General features: G+C 38.1%; 2 protein-coding genes across 7 annotated transcripts; both read left to right on the forward strand.

Annotated features, from left to right (window-relative positions):
- The first annotated feature begins 4,599 nt into the window (after positions 1–4,599).
- LOC116917422 lies at positions 4,600–8,155 on the forward strand. Of its 6 annotated transcripts, XM_045170035.1 has the most exons (14): positions 4,600–4,955; positions 5,023–5,145; positions 5,199–5,426; positions 5,489–5,617; positions 5,727–5,915; positions 5,981–6,209; positions 6,272–6,648; positions 6,717–6,837; positions 6,900–7,006; positions 7,072–7,195; positions 7,259–7,372; positions 7,443–7,584; positions 7,665–7,801; positions 7,862–8,155. In XM_045170035.1, the coding sequence occupies exons 1-14, from the start codon at positions 4,833–4,835 to the stop codon at positions 8,053–8,055; spliced, it is 2,337 nt and encodes a 778-aa protein (XP_045025970.1). In that variant the 5' UTR covers positions 4,600–4,832; the 3' UTR covers positions 8,056–8,155. The 6 variants fall into 6 exon arrangements, with proteins under 6 accessions (XP_045025970.1, XP_045025971.1, XP_045025969.1 ...); XM_045170036.1 differs by having other exon boundaries at positions 5,013–5,145; positions 7,665–8,155; XM_045170034.1 differs by having other exon boundaries at positions 7,271–7,372; positions 7,665–8,155.
- Positions 8,156–8,328: 173 nt separating this feature from the next.
- Positions 8,329–11,135, forward strand: LOC116917423 (probable rhodanese domain-containing dual specificity protein phosphatase). The gene is made up of 4 exons (XM_032922893.2): positions 8,329–8,592; positions 9,345–9,986; positions 10,348–10,466; positions 10,689–11,135. The coding sequence occupies exons 1-4, from the start codon at positions 8,526–8,528 to the stop codon at positions 10,854–10,856; spliced, it is 996 nt and encodes a 331-aa protein (XP_032778784.1). The 5' UTR covers positions 8,329–8,525; the 3' UTR covers positions 10,857–11,135.
- Positions 11,136–18,192: the final 7,057 nt, after the last annotated feature.

An 18,192-nucleotide genomic window follows, 5' to 3' on the forward strand; every position in this document is an offset into this window, starting at 1 on the left:
GTCCATTACCTGTGTAGACTGTAGTAGCATTAGGACCGGTATCATTAATTGATGAAATATAAGATGTGTCTTCAACTATGTCTACATTTAAAGATGTGTCTTCAACTATGTGGCCATTTAAGGTGTAAGTGTCATTTGTAGTTTCCTCATGTTCATCAGTAGTTGCTGATGCAGTTTCATCACCTACTGATAAATTCGCATCCAAACAATGTGATGCACTACCCAACTCAATAGTTGGACTTGAGCTAGTTTTTTCCTGTTGTGTTTCACATTCATGTTGCACTGATGCATTAGCATTTACCAAAGAATCATCTATTATAAATAAAATATTGTTACTGTAAAAAAAAATACATAGCAGTAAACGAATAATACCTGTAGGTAGGGACAACAACTGGGTATCTTGTCCAAGGGAGCCTAAATTGATCGTTGGAACCCAATCAATGTCATTCGTTGAATACAAATATGCAGGTTTACCTATTACAAACAATTCAGATGTAAGGGATGAAAACTATGAGAATTACAATAATAACTACCTGAGACAAAGTGATGTGAACACACAAAATAGTTGCAACTTCTTCCATGTAAGTTTTTTTCTACAAGTTGCATCCAAAGTCTTCTTCTTTTTTCAATGAGAACTTTGTCACCATCAGAAAACCTATCACATTTAGTGTACTCTGGTATTTTGTAGAACTTCCGTCCTTTTCCTAATTTAGATTGTTGAGTACAAAAACATATAAGACACTTGGCATTAACCATTTCCTAACTTTTCGAGAAATCAACGCAATAGGTTTGACATACAACACAGAGTGCCAGACTACAGTAACATAGAGCCGAACAACAAGGTGATTCGAAGAATCAAGCCAAGTCTGCAGCTAGTTACGGCTATCCCCCGCCATGGTGCGCAATAGTCGACTAGCCGCACGACTTTTCGCTGTGCTTACACCGAGCAATCTTAAAAAGGTCTATATTACTTTTTGAAAAGGGCCGACCTCTCGTGAAGAGAACGATGGAATTTATAGATTCGGCTGGGAAACTTGTCGAGAAAGGTATAATTATATTCTTATATCATCATGTTCATCATGATCTCATATTCATATATTATGTTTCCCTCGTACAAAACGTGTTTTAAATAATCTTTTTTACTTTTTAGCTTTTTTAGATAAACTGACACGAGAGTTTGGTACCTTCTCAAACAGGCATAATTTCAATCTAATTAATTGTATCTGAGATTTTTTTACCAGATTTTTTTTACTAACAGGGTTTGTACAACTTCAATCTGGATAAAAGTAGATTGAATTCTAATTGATTGAACTCCTTCTATATTTACTGCAGGAGCCCTCACTTTTTACCGTAGCAAAACTGTTGGCAACTGGTCTTGTAAATCTGAACAGGGTAGAAGTTCTTTGGCGTCCTGTAACAAATCACCTCCTGGAAGTCATCATCCACCCACTTAACCGCTTGAGAGAATGGGGAATAGATGTCATTACTACTTTAGTTAGATCAGTAATTCAATATGATTATTCTACCCCTTTAAAAGAAAACCAGGTAACTATCCGCAACAGTTGGGCTATTTGTGTTTAGGCAGTTGAAGAATAGCAAACTCTATCCTTATTAATTTGACAGAGATTGCAGATGTTGTTAATATCACCATTAAATGAGCTGTCTAGTACCAGTTTTTTAGACGTGCAGCAAAAGCAAGTTGATTGTGTGCTCCATTTGCTGCACAGCTCTGGTGACATAATCTCTTTTGGATGGCCCTTGTTTCTTAATATCCAGTGTTCTGCCAAATAAAGCTCTTTCGAATAAAAAAAGTATTCTGAATAAGAATACGAATAAAATCTTATTCTTTATTTCGAATAAATTTTTATTCGATTTATTCTTATTCTTTATTCTCGAATATTTTTTACCTGTATTTTATTTTTATTCTTTATTCGATTATCCAAAATTTAAATGGAAAAATCGAATAAAAAATAAAGTTCCTCTAAGTTTAAAAATCTTTGTTTCCGCTAGCCGTTGCTCTTTTGTTTGGAGTTATTTTTTCCGTTTAGCCATTGAAAATGTCATGAGGCCAATAATTGTCTGCTACTAGCACACTCTTGAATTAGTGATACTACTTCTGGAAGAACTTAAAGTATAAAACTAAGCTGTTACGTTTACGTATTAAAGTGTATCAAATCTTGCAACTGGAATTAGGCATTTCGGTAATAAAATTATCAAATAATGCCATTTATTTTTATAATTGAATGCTAATACAATAGGGCTACTTGAATTTTGAATAGGTGTGACTCGTGTGAGTGTAAGACAGGTGTGAGCTGTTCAGAAACGTGGAGTCATTTGACTGGAAGTGTAATTGGCTGATTGCTTCAAATCACTTGCTTAATTATTTACTATTAATTGTTTTTAATTTTATGATTCAAAAATGGAAACATCATCCTTAAATTAAGAAAATCATTAGAATTTATTTTATTTGAAAATTTATTGGAAAATTTATTCGAAATACGAATAAAAATAAATTTTATTTTTATTCTTTATTCTTTATTCTTCATTTTTTATTTTTATTCTTTATTCTTATTCTTTATTCGATTCAATTTTCATTTTATTCGTATTCATATTCAAATAAATTTTTTCCTTATTCGGCAGAACACTGTTAATATCATAGGAGCTATCAACAATTCTCAAGGGTAACAATCAAAGTATTTATCATATTATACCAATTACTTTATCACATTATTTTATTTTATTTAGTAAATTGTCTTTAAAGTAACTGAAACAATTTATATAGTTTAATGTGTGTTGTGGACAATAAATGATGCACTTTCATTTCCATAAATCAATTGTTTTTTACTTTAATTTTACTATTTTTTATTTTGTTGAAATTGATTGGATGAATTTTTTTATTGTTGAAACGGTTGGAGTTTTACGTGTTAGACTTTGGCTCTGTGGGAGATATTATTCAGTATGATTCATTTCGGGATATTCTTTATACCCTGTGCGTCGACAAGCTCCCCCAAGTTGGCTGCCCAATGCATTCTCTCAAATTGATGAGCAATATTATTTATGATTTTTTAGTTATTCGTTATAAATATGTCACCAAACAAATAAGTGATGATATGTGTGGAGCGATTCATACAAAAAAAAACACACTCACTCAAAACTCTCAAAATTATAGTCTTCCTTCTGTTACCTGATTGGAACATACATCTTTTTAGTTTGTTTTTGAACTCGGTGCGTTTTATTTCTATGGCCAGAAAATCCTGTGTAAACGTACTCTTACGCAAGTGACAAAAAAAAAAGAACTAATCTGTTGCAAACGGCAATTACAGCATCTCGACACTTTTTAGCCCGAGTTGCGCCTCCTCCATTCCTCCTTCATGCATAAACACATGAATAAAGATAAAACAAAAGGAAATCAAATTTTTGAATTGAAAAGTGTGCTAGTTTGACAGCAATATGGCAATTGAGTTGTTAAAAAGAAAAAAGTAGTATGTTAAAAATATATAAGTCTTATCTCGGCTTTCTAAAGACTTTTTCATCGAATTTTTACCCACCCTTCCCATTAAAATAAAATTCTGGAAAAAATTAGGGACGTTCTCACTATTTATAAGAACGTACACACAAAAAATAGTACCATTTGGGTGAAAATTGTAGTACTGAGAGAACCGCAAAAACGGCGTTTTTGCATAAGGTTCTCTCAGGCTTCCAAAGAGTTCTGGTAGGTACTGTATATTTGTGTAAATTAATAATTTGTGTCCCCTTTCTAGTTCATGTGAATTATTAAATTTTTTCTTTCTAACCTCATCATCCCTAATAACATTTTTTATTTTCCCCCCTTTTTTGCTTCACGATTCATTTTATTAGGGTTCGTATATTATCAGGGAGAATTAAATTGTATATGAACATAAAATTATTCCACTTAGGTTTACCAATGGGGTCTACAGGACCTTAGCACCCGTACCGGGTAGCGAGCTAGCGACTAGTGACATTTGCGTGTTTTGGTCTTTTGGACTTTGATTCCCTCCTGGTTTACCAAGGGGGTCTACAAGACCTTTATTCCACTCCCTTTTTCTGAGTTGATAGCATTTTCTACCCATATCTTTTAAACGACATTATAGATCTGGATGCTGGATAGCTAGTAATTAGCTTCTTGTGGCCCTACTAATTATAAGTTGAACATTTTTATTTGTTATTTGCGGGAACAACGTGCCATTTCGTGTTTTCTGGGGGGAAAGGGCGGAGCTACACACTCACATTTCACAGATCTCCGCGTTTCCTCCGTGTATAAGCTGATAGTTATTGGGGGGGGGGCAGCACCACCAGCGTTAAATATTTTAAAATCATTATTGCCAGAGTCATAGACCTCTGGTTCCTCCACTATGAATATTTTTTCCCTCTCAGAAAAGGGGTACCCTCTTGCGGGGATTACTAATTTACTATAAAAAAAACGGGGGTTTTGGGTCGGGGCGGTCGGGGCGAAAGAGTGATTTTCTGCCCGGTGGGAGCGCCTGTTGTGGGTGTGTTGTTTCACTCCACGCAGAAACTCATTCGTCGACAGATGGCAGTCCCACCAGGCGGAAAATCACTCATACGCCCCCGACCATGCCCCGATCCAAAATCCCCGATCCAAATCCCGAACCCCGGCTTCGTCTGCAGGAAGCACCTAATCTAAAAAAAAAAAGAGAAAAAAGGTATCTAAAATCAATCTGAATTAAGAATTAAGATATCCACATGTTGTGCTGTCTGGTTCTCAATTGTGATTTATGGCCAAAAAAGTACCATTCAATAGTCAAACACTAATGCAACAAAACACTCATTATTAGACAACTATTGAGAAAATGTCAAAAGAAATTAAAGTGTTCAATGTATTCTCTTACTTACCACCTGACTGTCCAGATAGACTGAAAAAGATAATTAATGACTGTTTGTGTTCCAATGAAACCCTTGACAATCTGCTTAAGGTAAGATTATCTGTTGGTTAAAAATGTTTTGCCCATCAATATATTTATGTCTTAAAGGATTTTTCAGCTTTTAGGAGATGTCTTGAATGAATCTCACTTAGTCAACATAATACTTGACTTAGTTCCAATAATCTGTTCAGATTCAGCTATTCAATTATCCGAACTAGAATTTGCAATCCTAAGCCTTCAGGTATGAGACAAAGAAATATTAGTTTTTATGATTACTAAAGAACTTAAAAGAAGTGCTGGTTCTTCCTGCAGAATATTTATAACATGAACCTTCTCAAAACTGATATGAAATGCAAATTACTTGAAGTTATTGCCACAGTCTTACTCACATACCAACCAAGCCAAGAGGTGGTTGTTGATGTTGTTCAATTTTTGTTGAATGTTCTGGAAAACAAAACAGAGTCTTTCTCTACTTGTTTGACCTCAATGGACTGCCTGATTGAAGTAGAAATGAGCACACATGTAATAAAAATCTATATAATAAAGGTATGAAATAGATTTCCTGTTAATTTCAACTTTAACAGGGAATCCTAAAAGCACAAATAGAAAACTTTTTTGACTTCTTAAATCATGAGCATTTAAGAGACAAGGCATCAGAGATAACTTCATTAATTATCAGGAATGCCACTAACCCTATTCCGAACCAGTCACGGGTAACGCGTTTACAACTTCTACATGGTTACCATATCCATTTGTAAAGAAATTCACGTCCTTTTTTTTTGTTGTTTGTAAATGGTTGGGGGCATTTTATTACTAAAATAGGTTCTTTGCGACCTCCTTGAACTTCTGCCTTCATTAGGGCCATTTACAATGGTAACAGTGACAAAAAACATTCTAGGTCTTTGCCGCGTGGGCTTTCAAACGGAGCTAAAGAATTCGCTCGATAAGTTAATCGAGAGATATAAGACCACCTTTGACTTGTGCGTTCTGCAGACGATCATATCTATTCAGGTAATAAAATGTCTTATGCTTTTGAGTTAAAAAATAATAATTTCATTGTGTATGGCTACTTACAGGAATGTCTTGGTGGAATTACAGATGAAACCGCTGTTTTCCTCTATTGCACTCATCCTGCGATGCCTGTTGGACGCAACTTGGTATCTCTGGATTGGCTAGCTTCATCGCTTCATCTTAAAAAAGACGGTTTTGAAATCCGGCAATTTGAACCCAGCGATTTCGATGGAGCTGATGCTCGTCTAAAAAAACTATTGCTTTTGAATAAGGCTCTTTATAACCAATCACTAGGTTGATCTGTTTCTATTTTCAAAAACTTTATGGTTCCTGTTAAAAATGTGTTTTCTTATTAGATCCCGCTCCCTTTTACCAACACTTTGAAAATTTGATTGCCTTTGCAGTGAAAAATGGCAATAGTCGTGCATTCGCTGCAGTTTTTCGAGTGATGCGTGATATGCTTGAAAGTAAATTTCCCGCCAATGCAGCCCAAATCGTTTTGCACAGCACCGTCGCTTTAGGTGCCCGACACCCTGCTTGTTTGCCTCATATAATAGACTTCCTAAAGCATTTTGGTTCAAACCAACCTGAGCAATTACCGGATGCCATCATATTGGGCCTTGTCGATGCTTTCGATGAAGTGGAGACGTCTACCGTGATGCCCCACATGGAACATCTGATCCAGTTTTTCATGGAAGCGAGTCTTTACCGATACGAGTTTTGCCAACCACGAGTGCTAAATTATCCCGCTCTCTATTTTGCTATTCTTTGGTTCATCCATAATATTTTTATATCTTTTAGATGATTCTTCGCATTATACGAAATTGCTTGGAAGAAAAAAAAAATTCAAATTGTGGAATCGCAGTGTTGGAACTATGTCAAGCTTTGATAAGGAATCAAGATTATGAGATTTTTCAACCAGGTAATATAACATGTTGAGCTACCCGGAAATGCTAAAAGTTAATTAGCCTATGTTTATTTCAGAATTAAAAACGGTTTTATCCTTGGTCGAAACATGTCATTCAGAGTCAGATGTAAAACAACGGGCATGGATGCTTCGGTCGCTTATAACACATGTTAACACCGATAGCGTAATAGAACTATTGATGTATTTTTGCACTTCATTTTTATGGATATTTTCCTAATTTTCACATAGTTGAAGGACGCGTTTGATGCCGACATGGATTTATCGTCAACTGGGAAAGTAGAAAAAACCGATTATCCATTGATTTTTGTGAAAATCCTTTTCGATTATAACAAGACTGGTGACACAAGATCAGGTGATAAAAAAAATCAAAACTAATGGCTGTTTTAAAATCCGTTATGTAATATATTTAAAATAGAATCTCTTCCAGTATACTGGTCACTAGAGCGAAAGCGATCATTTCGATCCTTCTATTTTCCTTTGGAGATATCTCTGATAAAAAATTCGAAGAACTACTATCGGGAATTTGTTGGTAATAACTTTTTGTAGTCATAACCCAACAAGTCACCAAAGTTAGTAATACCTTTAAAATTTTTTGCAAGGATTAAAAATCGATTTCGTGGTGGACCCGAAGTGGGGTCGTGCCGAACCTATTTACATTCCAGTATTGGAAGTCGACCAGGTGAGAAAAGCCTGCCTTCAGGTACATCCGTTTGTATGTTCGGCTGTAACCATCGAAGCAAGGTAACTTGACCTAAATCTAAATAATCAAAACAATCTAAAAAAAATATATTTTTATTTTTATTTTGCTATTTGTTTAACAGGGTTGTGATGAGCACTACGGATGGCCGTATATTTCTTTCAAGCCTGAAGCCTGTTCATCTCAAATTGGAAGACTTTTTAAATCCACTGTCTTCAAGCAAATCGTTTGTTGAGTTATGGGATCGACTTGTTAGCCAAAGTGATAAATGCTACTCTAGTGTTTTGTTTCTACCTCAACATGAAAATATTCTTAAAGCAGTCGAGAACGGAGAATTGGAAAGGTTCCAAATGACAAAAAAGAAGCCGATGGAATTAGCTATGGTTACTCCCGATTCGTTTCTGGTTCTAGTTCGGATTTTGTTGGTTAAAAATAGCTGGAACGCTGAAATTCTCGTCGAGGATCCCTCGGTGTTGCCAGTTATTCATTCCCTGCTCACTGAGTTTTCTACATGAGATATATTTTTACAATTATTTCCGAATGCTATTATTGGGGAATAAGCATGATGTGATCTACACTGTGATTAATTAAAATACACATTTTTCTTGTCAGCAATAAGAACCATAAGTACCGATTCGTAAAGTAAGATGTGTATTCCGATCTAAACACGGGACCAGAGATATATTATGAGCTATCCGTTTCGACCGGATGCCAGCTGCACTGTTGCTTTACGGAACGCATTCTTAAATTTGCGTTCGTCGACGTGTTTCATTTCGATCGACGCCAAGTATACGGAACTCTTCAGAACTGGTCTATAGAGTTCTTGAGGGTCTTGGTGGCAAGAAGTGTTCCATGTACACAACAAAGTATTGAAAACATTAGGAGTTCAATCGAGCAGAATATTTTCATAGCCAGATTATTTTACCAAAACCAAAATTAAACCATTTTATTTGGTTTCTTGGTTGCTGCGAAACTAGTGAGCAACATGGGCTGCGTAGGGAGTAAAGACCAACAGAAAGCCGCTTACGATAGGTTATCACAATATCAACTCGGTAAGTCGTTTTTCAAGTTAACTAAATGTAATCATTAGCAGGTGAAACTAATTCTTAAGAGAAGAATAAAGAAAGATTCGATTACATTTGTCGATCATATTAGGATAGACAGACATCAAAACTACTGTTACATTTTAAACTTAAGACTTCTTCGGTCCCTTTTATATTTCATTTGCTGTACAAAGACGGCCTAGACCAAGTTAATCAGTAACGGCTAAGAAAGGTGTTCGTGTTTCTCTTTTTACGGATGGTTTTGTCCCTATTTGCATAACCAATCCAATGAAATTTTTCCTCTGAGCCGTTTCCTTTAATTATTTATTCTATAGCTTGTCCTTTTAGGAATACCGCAAGTGTAGCCTACTAGATTACCGTACTTCCGTAATTCTTGCGGGTAATAATTAAATATGATGGCTATTACTCTCCTTGTTCTTTTTAAGGTATTAGCATTCTAAGTGTGTTACTCATATTTTTAAAATCTCACAAGATGCCAGGAAAGGGTTTTTTTGCGATTAAATCCGATAAAGGCGTTCTATTTCGGTGAAATGACGTACACAATCTTGAACTGGAGAGCTGGAGTTGAAGTGGGCTATACTTTGAAATGTTTCAAGCGTACTGCTAGACTACGGTACTTCAGTGGTCCTTGAATAACGAAACTATTTCGGAATTAGATCACGGCGCTTGTTGCCTCTTATCAAATACTTTGTTTCAAGTTTTACAAACACCTGCGCTTAATGTATAATTTAATTTGACAGCTTCACTTGAAGAATCAAAAGGTTTGAAGAAAATGCCCATTCCATTGGATCCAGAAGAGGAGCGAGACAAGCACCACAGCATATCGCCATGCCAGTTCCACAACTTATTCTACGATGGATTTTATGCACCATACATGAGCAATCCTGATTATTTGATGTTGGTAGACGTCCGCGACGAAAACTCATTCCTCGAAAGACATATTCTCTCTGCACGTTGGTATGGAACCCTTCCGTTAGAAAACCTTCAGGACTTGAGCAAGTATACGCTTATTATCCTCTATGACCAACACGGAAGCGACGAAAACCAAGATTCAAATATGAACAGAGTCCAATCTTTATTGCGAAACGCCCAGTTAGACCCCTTCTGCATTTGTGGCGGAATAGTACAAATAGAGCGATCGTTGCCTTATATGATTGCATCAAATTGCCCCGGAGTTCCAGAGCGTCAACTAGCACTTGGTTGGTATCCGTCCATCATCATCGAAGATACGATGTGGCTTGGAAGAATGGAACAAGGATCAAACACCACTATTCTTTTAAATCTAAACATTACCCATTTGATCCACATTGGACAGACAGGACCTGCATTGGCCTTTCCCGGCATGACTTGTTTAACAGTCAATTGGAGTGAAACGCTGAAAGGTAAACAGACTCCGTTCGAAGCCAATTGCGTGAGGTTGAGACTAGCACGGTAGAAAAAAAAAGTACAATAGTAAGGCGATGTACACTGTGTTTTCAGTTAACGTAAACAAAAGAAAAAATTCCATCCAAAAATAGCTCTTTAGATGCAACACTTCAAACAACAGCATGCGCGCGTTTCCCTGTTGAGATAGAAGCAGTTTACAGTTTGAATGAACATATAAAGGCTTATAGAACTTCGGCCTAAACACATGCAGTAAAGAATTCGGAATTTCATTTGTTTCAGATTTTTGCTACTCGTCGAAAATCTTACGCAAATACTTCTTTACTATCAATACATTCTTATTTTTTAATTTAATTTTAGGCCAAGAACTGTATAACGCACTTAAAGGAGCAGCATCGTTTGCAATAAAAGCGATTCAGGAAAAAGGACGTGTATTGATCTTGGGGGACCAAGGCGTGAATCGCAGCGCAACCTTAACTGTAATTTTTTTCATTTTTGTAACAGTGATTTATGTAACTCGAATCGTGGCTGGAAAAGTTCAAAATGTTTTTGCACTATATCACCATTTCATCAAACGCCATAATTGTGGGAAATTTCCTTTTTAAAGAATGAATATTCTGTCACTATTAAAGTTTAGTCTAGTGGTTTCTAAAGTTATGTTAAATAGTGTACAAGCAATAAAATGAACTGGTTCTTTCCAGATGGCCGTGCTGATGCAAGATAAGAGCTGTACTCTGGAGGATTCCTTTTACTACGTGAAGTGCTTGCGGCCGGCAGTTCAACCAAGTCCTTCCCATCTCGAAGTTCTAAGCAAATTTGAAACAGAGCTTTTCGGAAAAAAGATCTCTTCTGTAGAAGACCTATGGTGATCCATTTGCAAACAATTCATTCTCATTACCAAATCAATAATATTCACATTTTATCTGGTTCATGCCCTAGGGCAATTGAGAAGCATATTTTTTTTTTCATCCAAGTAAATTAAAGGACGAATTTTACATGTTTATTACTTAGCATATGCCGTAATATGCGGCACTTGCGTAATTACCGGGATCGTGGTCCTGCATAAGGCTTTCTTAATCCTTCTGTGGCCATTATAGATTATGTTGTAACACAGAGCTAAACTTTAATAAAATCTCTTTTTTTTCTTATGCCATATACTTTGATCGTTATTTCTATAATGCGTGTTGGTACGATTCTATGAAATGTTTGTTTCTTGAGCGATAGACCAAGATCGGATGCTGAGTTGCCAAGGCTGAATTCCGACCTGCGGTATTTGTCCTCTCGGGCCCTATAGGAGGGAAATGAAAAATAATATATTTAATTAAGTTGTAGTTAGTTTTATTACAAAATCTTTTGGAATCGTGTACTATACCTCTGTGCTGATATAATACAAAAAATTTTATCTCCAAAAAAGCTGTTATTTTTCCAGGAAACTTTTTGAAAGGTACTTGTTTACCTTTCCACAACACCCCCTCCCCGTATTACAACTGTAGAACAAGAAGCAGACGTTTTTCTAAGTAAATTTCTGTTTCCTTATGAATAAGTCCTTTAGCATAATCAGATAACTGAAAAAGACTAATTGTGTCAAATAACTCATTACCGACATCACAAACTACACTACTCATGAGTCATGACATAAAAAACGAAAACAGTTTGACACTACAGTCACTAGTCACAGTCAATCACTTTACGTCTGCTACGGTACATTGTAAACAAGTACCTTTCAAAAAGTTTCCTGGAAAAATAACAGCTTTTTTGGAGATAAAATTGTTTGTATTATATCAGCACAGAGGTATAGTACACGATTCCAAAAGATTTTGTAATAAAACTAACTACAACTTAATTAAATATATTATTTTTCATTTCCCTCCTATAGGGCCCGAGAGGAAAAATACCGCAGGTCGGAATTCAGCCGTGGCAACTCAGCATCCGATCTTGGTCTATAAATAGAAAAGAGAGAAATGAAATCATCCGCAAAATCGGTTTCCCAGATGAAGACGTCCGTTCTTATGTACAGTGTCCTCCACAAAAAAGAGGCACCCCCCCGGTTGTTAGAAATTCCAACACCCGAACCTGATGATTCAGAGAACGACATTTGAGGAAATTCTAAACGGAGAAATAATGACAAGATCAGTGTAACAAATAAACGGAAAACCAAAGAAGATTAATGTGAGATCGGAATAGCTAGGCTGCTTTTACATATACAGAACGAGATCTAGTGCAAAGACGCGAAACTGGATTCATAGAAGAATCCGTTACGAGATGGCACCATCAGTAACCGGTAAACAAACAACCGAGTTCAGAAACTTAGTTCATAACACAATTAACCTGTTAAACTTATCACCATGGCAACACAATTAACCGGTTAAACCATCACCATGGCAACGCGGTTAACCAGTTAAACCCATCTCCATAGCAACCCGGTTAACCAGTTAAGAGACGTTACCATAGCAACCAAGTTCGTTCACCTCACAAGGGTCACGCACGGAAAGAAGAATATAAGTTCGTAACGACATCTACGCCAGCGTCAAAATTAATGTTACGCGGAATTATTTTCTCTGTTTTTTTGTAATTGGTATAAAACGGCCTGTATCAGGCCTAGTAATACACACATTCATTTTCACCACTTCCTGGCTTAGCTGTCCTTATTTCGGTAACTGTAAGTTATTTTTTAGTCTTTTTGTTGTTGTCTTGTCGCCGTTGTTGCTTGCCCGTGCCTGCCTTGTTGTTGCTGTCCCGCCGCCTTGCTGCCTTCTTCACCTTCGATCTTCGACCGCCGTCCAGGAGTCCAGCAGTCCAGCAGCCCAGCAGTCCAGTGGTCCAGCCGTCCAGCAGCCCAGTCAACTCCAGCCAGACCCCATCGAGGATTTCCGAAGCCATCAACAGTAAATTATATACATTGTCGCGGGTGAAAAGGGAGATTGGTTATCTCTTCACAGAGATGAGTCATCCGCTCCTTGGACAACGCTGCGATCGTGGTGAAGAAATTATCGGGAGAAGTCCGCTCTAAGAAAGATACGCAGATATGCAGTCCGGAAGGGGAGTAATTCACGCGACGGTATAAAACACTGCCCCCAATCTGCGTTAGATGAGTCTCCATCGGGTGAGCTCCCGGAGCTGGGATCCGTAGGAGGAGTTCCCTGGTTTCCCAAGAGGTCTTCAGACGCTTCTCCAACTTTTGGTAATGGTTATCCCTTTTGTTTGAGTTAAACCATTGTTTAGAATTTAAGTCATTACTTGTTGTATTCGTTTGTTCTTGTTCCAATACAACTCGTGTGACAATTGGTGGAGACGCAGCTCGTTACCCATAAGTGACGAATTAGTGCTGCAGAGTTTTAATTTTTGAGACGCAGCTCGTTACCAGTAAGTAACGAATTTTTTGCTGCGGTGTGGCAATTATTGAAGACGCAGCTCGTTGCCTGAGAGTAAACGAAGTCGTGCTGCAGTCATTGTTAGCCGATGCCGAAGAGGACAAACCTACGGCTACCTAGTTGCCCAAGAGACCCCAGCCGACGATTACATCCGCTTCGAGAACTGTCAAGCGTTCCGGTAGAAACTTCACCTACCCCAGCCTCATCGTTGGAGAGTGGAACTTCCTTTGTTGGTGAAGCCCTAAATTTTGAAGGTCCTATTCCAAAGGAACATTTGACCGAAGAAGCTGACAGTCAGGGTGAATCAGTCGAGACTACAAGAGATTCAGACTCGGATTCAGAAACCGAGGTCGTTTTGAGAGCTGCAAGTCCAGTTGTTCCAGTCAGTGGACAACAATTTATAGTGCCATCAGGGCATATTGTGCAGCCACAAAGACAAGCTATGGCAGCTGTCAGATAATTTATTAGCCCGCTTATCTTTCGAGGTAGTCCGGATGAAGATGCGCGCCAATTGATGGAGTGTTACGAGACAATTTACTCCCATAATGGATGGGGTGACGCCGAAAAACGTAATAATTTCAATATGTACTTGGACGATACTGCAAGAAACTGGTTCAAGTGTGCAAGGCTCCCGAACGAGTGGATGGTAAATCTCAAACGGTTGGAAGATATGCGATTGCAGCGCCTCTTCCGTGGCCGAAGGCAGGCGGTAAAAAAAAAATAAATAAAAAAAAGGAAAATCCTTAAGATTGTCCGGGAAATACAAGAAACATTTAAACAAGTAAGCGCAACCGGAAAGAAGAAAAACGAAGGAGTAAAAGTCCCTTATTTGCCAAGAGGACGAAAGCTGATTTTTTTAAGTCTCATCAACCTTCGTGGATCGCAGAAGATTAGTACAGTCGGGTCGCCTGTCTTGAAGAAGGGGGACCTGTCGCGGGTGAAAAGGGAGATTGGTTATCTCTTCACAGAGATGAGTCATCCGCTCCTTGGACAACGCTGCGATCGTGGTGAAGAAATTATCGGGAGAAGTCCGCTCTAAGAAAGATACGCAGATATGCAGTCCGGAAGGGGAGTAATTCACGCGACGGTATAAAACACTGCCCCCAATCTGCGTTAGATGAGTCTCCATCGGGTGAGCTCCCGGAGCTGGGATCCGTAGGAGGAGTTCCCTGGTTTCCCAAGAGGTCTTCAGACGCTTCTCCAACTTTTGGTAATGGTTATCCCTTTTGTTTGAGTTAAACCATTGTTTAGAATTTAAGTCATTACTTGTTGTATTCGTTTGTTCTTGTTCCAATACAACTCGTGTGACAATATATATTCTCACCTTTTCTTGCTCTGTAAGTTATTGCCGTTTGTGTCGCGGCCATAACCCGCGATTGTCTTCCGTACTTTACGGCTATATCTCTTCATACCCTGACACCTCAGAAGGGTGTTAGGCCTCAGAAATATACGCTAACACTGCAGTGTTAGGCCTTAGAAACACATACGCTGACACCTCGGTGTTAGGCCCTAGAAAATATAAAATATACGTTCAGAAATCCTACCTGAGTCGGCAGTCTCCGACATTAGATTCAGTCAAAATCTAACACCGGTAGCCCAAAAAATAAAAATTCCTTATAAGCGCTAGAGGGCATTGTTTTTAATTGCAAAATACAGACAAAAAAACATGCAAATTTTTGGGATAGCGACATTTGGGCTAGTTGCCAAAAGGACTCCAGGTTTTCGGACACTTGGTCTTTTGTCCCTCGACACTTGGACGAGCGGTTCACGACATGAGGACATCTGTCTAGCGACGTTTGGACTATTTGTTCCCGACGTTTGGGCGCGGCAATGAAATGTTGCTGAACCCAGCAAGTCTTATACTTTGCGACAAGTGAACTCCCGGGCCAGCGACAAATGGACTTCTGTGGCAGCGACCAGCGACCTAAACAAAACAACTAGATTTTAGAGATTCTTACTGTAAAAAAATTGAACACAATTACGCGAGTTTAGAGCCACTGGCAATAATTGTGTTATTTACTTTTTGGACATGGCCTTTAACGAAAACCAAACTGTCATTTATGAATTAGTCCAGAATTTTGTAAAATCAAAAGAATGTCTTGCTCACTTGAGAACCTACGTAAAACAGGACAGTTTGGTAATGCGAGATGCAATTGGACACGATTGGGGTAGGTTAAAAGTCAATGCCACATATGGTATTATAGAGCAAGGGTGAAGCGCGTACCCCCCTTGTTTTACGAGCGCACCATATGGTTTTAAGATAGCTTTTCGGCTAGAAGCCATGCCAACATGGCCGCCAGCCACAATTTCTCTCTTAAAATAGTAAGGTGCGTTCGTAAAACAGTAGGGGGTACGCGCTTCGCCCTTGCTCTATTGCATCTCCTGGTAACCCAAAGGGGATAAATGCCGTAAATTGTTGATTTTGTTTACACAATGTTTTCTTTCACTCAATTGTCGAATTGTCTGTTATATAGCTGTTTGGCGAAATTGAGACGTATCTTACGAATAACATAGAAACTATTTTCCCATTATCAAGTGATCTTTCACGAGCTGGAATTCGTAAACTAGTGCATTATGTGCTGATGCAAGAGGCTAAACTTACCAAGTTTTTATTTACGAAAGCTACTATAATGTCGCTGTAGTACTCTAGGTACTAAGATATGGTGTGGCAGTTGAAACATCCCATTACAATCTTGCTCCTAATGTCATCAGAGACATTGTATTGTAAAACCCCTACTTACTTCATCTTTAAGTAAATAGCTTTTACTCGATTAAGGGAAGCTGCGGACTTCGTTCGATGGTATATTCCCGTAAAATGTTAACAGGATTCAAACAAGTCGATAAATGTCTCAAACGATTGGAGGCATACATACAGGCCGTAGCCGTATAGCCAGCGTCAAGCACAACAAAGACACAAATAAGACAAGTTTAAACGGGGAACGAGCAAGCCAGTAGCAGGTCGAATAAACGACCTGACACTTGACTCGCGAAGGGGTGAATCAACACTAGACTGGGTGAACAGCCCAGCGTTGACTAACGAAGAATTACAATTGATGGGGTTTTATACGACAAACAAAGTCAACGCGATCACCAACGCAAGGTGAGCGTAATGAAAGGATGGAAAGGAAAATGACTTGTTTCCAGGAATGAGAGGGAGGAGATTTTTCCAAGAAAGAGTGAGCTGATGCATTCCTTACAGTATGGTACGGGTATGACCACTTAGTATCTGTTATTGCAAAATGTGGAAATGGAGATAAGAGTAATGCCAGGGAAGAATTCTCTTGAATTTTATGAAGAAATTGATGAATGTTTCATGGTGTCATTTATAGCTCAAACTCATACTTCTACTAGTGACTTAAAATCAACAGCCACAATAGTCTCGAACAAAGAGAATATGAATGCTGTTTGCAGTGGCAAGTCTGCTTTAAATTGTAATGCTGATTCTAACTTTATTGTTATTGCATCATTAATAGTAGCCCCTGTAGTTTTAACTACAGAGGGGAATTTATCAAAGAAGACAGTGGTAAGTGAAAAATTTGATGTCCTAATGAGTAATCGAGGTTTGATAAGTTAGAAAAAACCTGGGGTTGCATGTTCTTGCCCTCTTTCCAAACAGTATATGACAGGAGTGGAAACATGTAGCATAAATTCCCAATGTAAATATGCAGAAAAAGGTAATACTAAGAAAGAAATTCTGCAAATAAGATTGTGAAATTAATGAATGTATTACATTGTTATTTACAGCACAAAGTGTAACCCCTAGTACTGATCCAGAGGCAACAGCCCAAGTTAGCTCAAGAAATCAGAATGCAAACAGTGGCAAGTTTGAAATAAACATTAATGTTAATAGTGATTTAGGCGTAACTGTTAATGGCGCAGATGCAGTCCTCATAGTTTTACCCGCAAAGGTGAACATATCAGAAAAACCTGTGGTGAATAAAATATTCAAATCATTAATAATCGAGCTTCAACAAGTTTGAACTAGCCTGGTTGCTTATATTGTTCCTATTATTTGAAACAGAATATGATAGCCAGGGAAAAAATAAGCAAAAATAGAAGAGCCATCAAACGCAAATTCTGTTCCCTTCCATGCCAGAACACAGAGATAACTCCAACTAGCAAGGATTACGTTCAGTTGACCAATCTTGGAGTAGGTATGAGAGAAGTTTCAAACACATAATTACAATACACACAATACAATTTTCACATAATTGTTATTCAAATTGTCTTCTATAATAAAAATGTATAAGTTATTTAGCCGATAAATCCAATATTACGAATACCTATGTGGTTAAGAATCCTTCAGCGTAAATAACTCAGAAAATCCATGCGTCACTGGATTGGGAGTCCCTTTGTCGCTGGATCAGGAGTCCCTATGTCGTAGAGAACACTCCAAAAGAAAGAAAACAAAAACAAAAACAAAAACAAAAGGAGTCCAAACGTCAATTACCCGGGAGTCCAAACGTCGATTGCCTGGGAGTCCACTCGTCGTTAACTGGAAGTCTTTACGTCGCTGAAATTTGAGTCCACTTGTCGCAAAGTATTCTGCTAGTTGGGTTCCGCAACATTTTGTTGTTGTTTCCAAATGTCGGGAACCACTTGTTCAAACGTCGTCGGGCAGATGTCCTATCGTCGTGTGCCAGATGTCCAAGTGTCGGAAACCTGCAACCAAAAGTCGTAAACCCTGGAGTCCTTTTGGTAACTCGCCCAAAAGAGTGCATGCCCAATTTTTTTTCGTTTGTTTTGACTGCAAAAGCGAGACGGTTGCCATGATTTCAGTATTTTTTGCTGCGAGCAAAATATGGAAAACGGAGAATTTGAGAAAAAAGTCGGG

This window comes from Daphnia magna, linkage group LG2, assembly GCF_020631705.1.
Source record: "Daphnia magna isolate NIES linkage group LG2, ASM2063170v1.1, whole genome shotgun sequence".
In the NCBI taxonomy this organism is placed as follows: domain Eukaryota; kingdom Metazoa; phylum Arthropoda; class Branchiopoda; order Diplostraca; family Daphniidae; genus Daphnia; species Daphnia magna.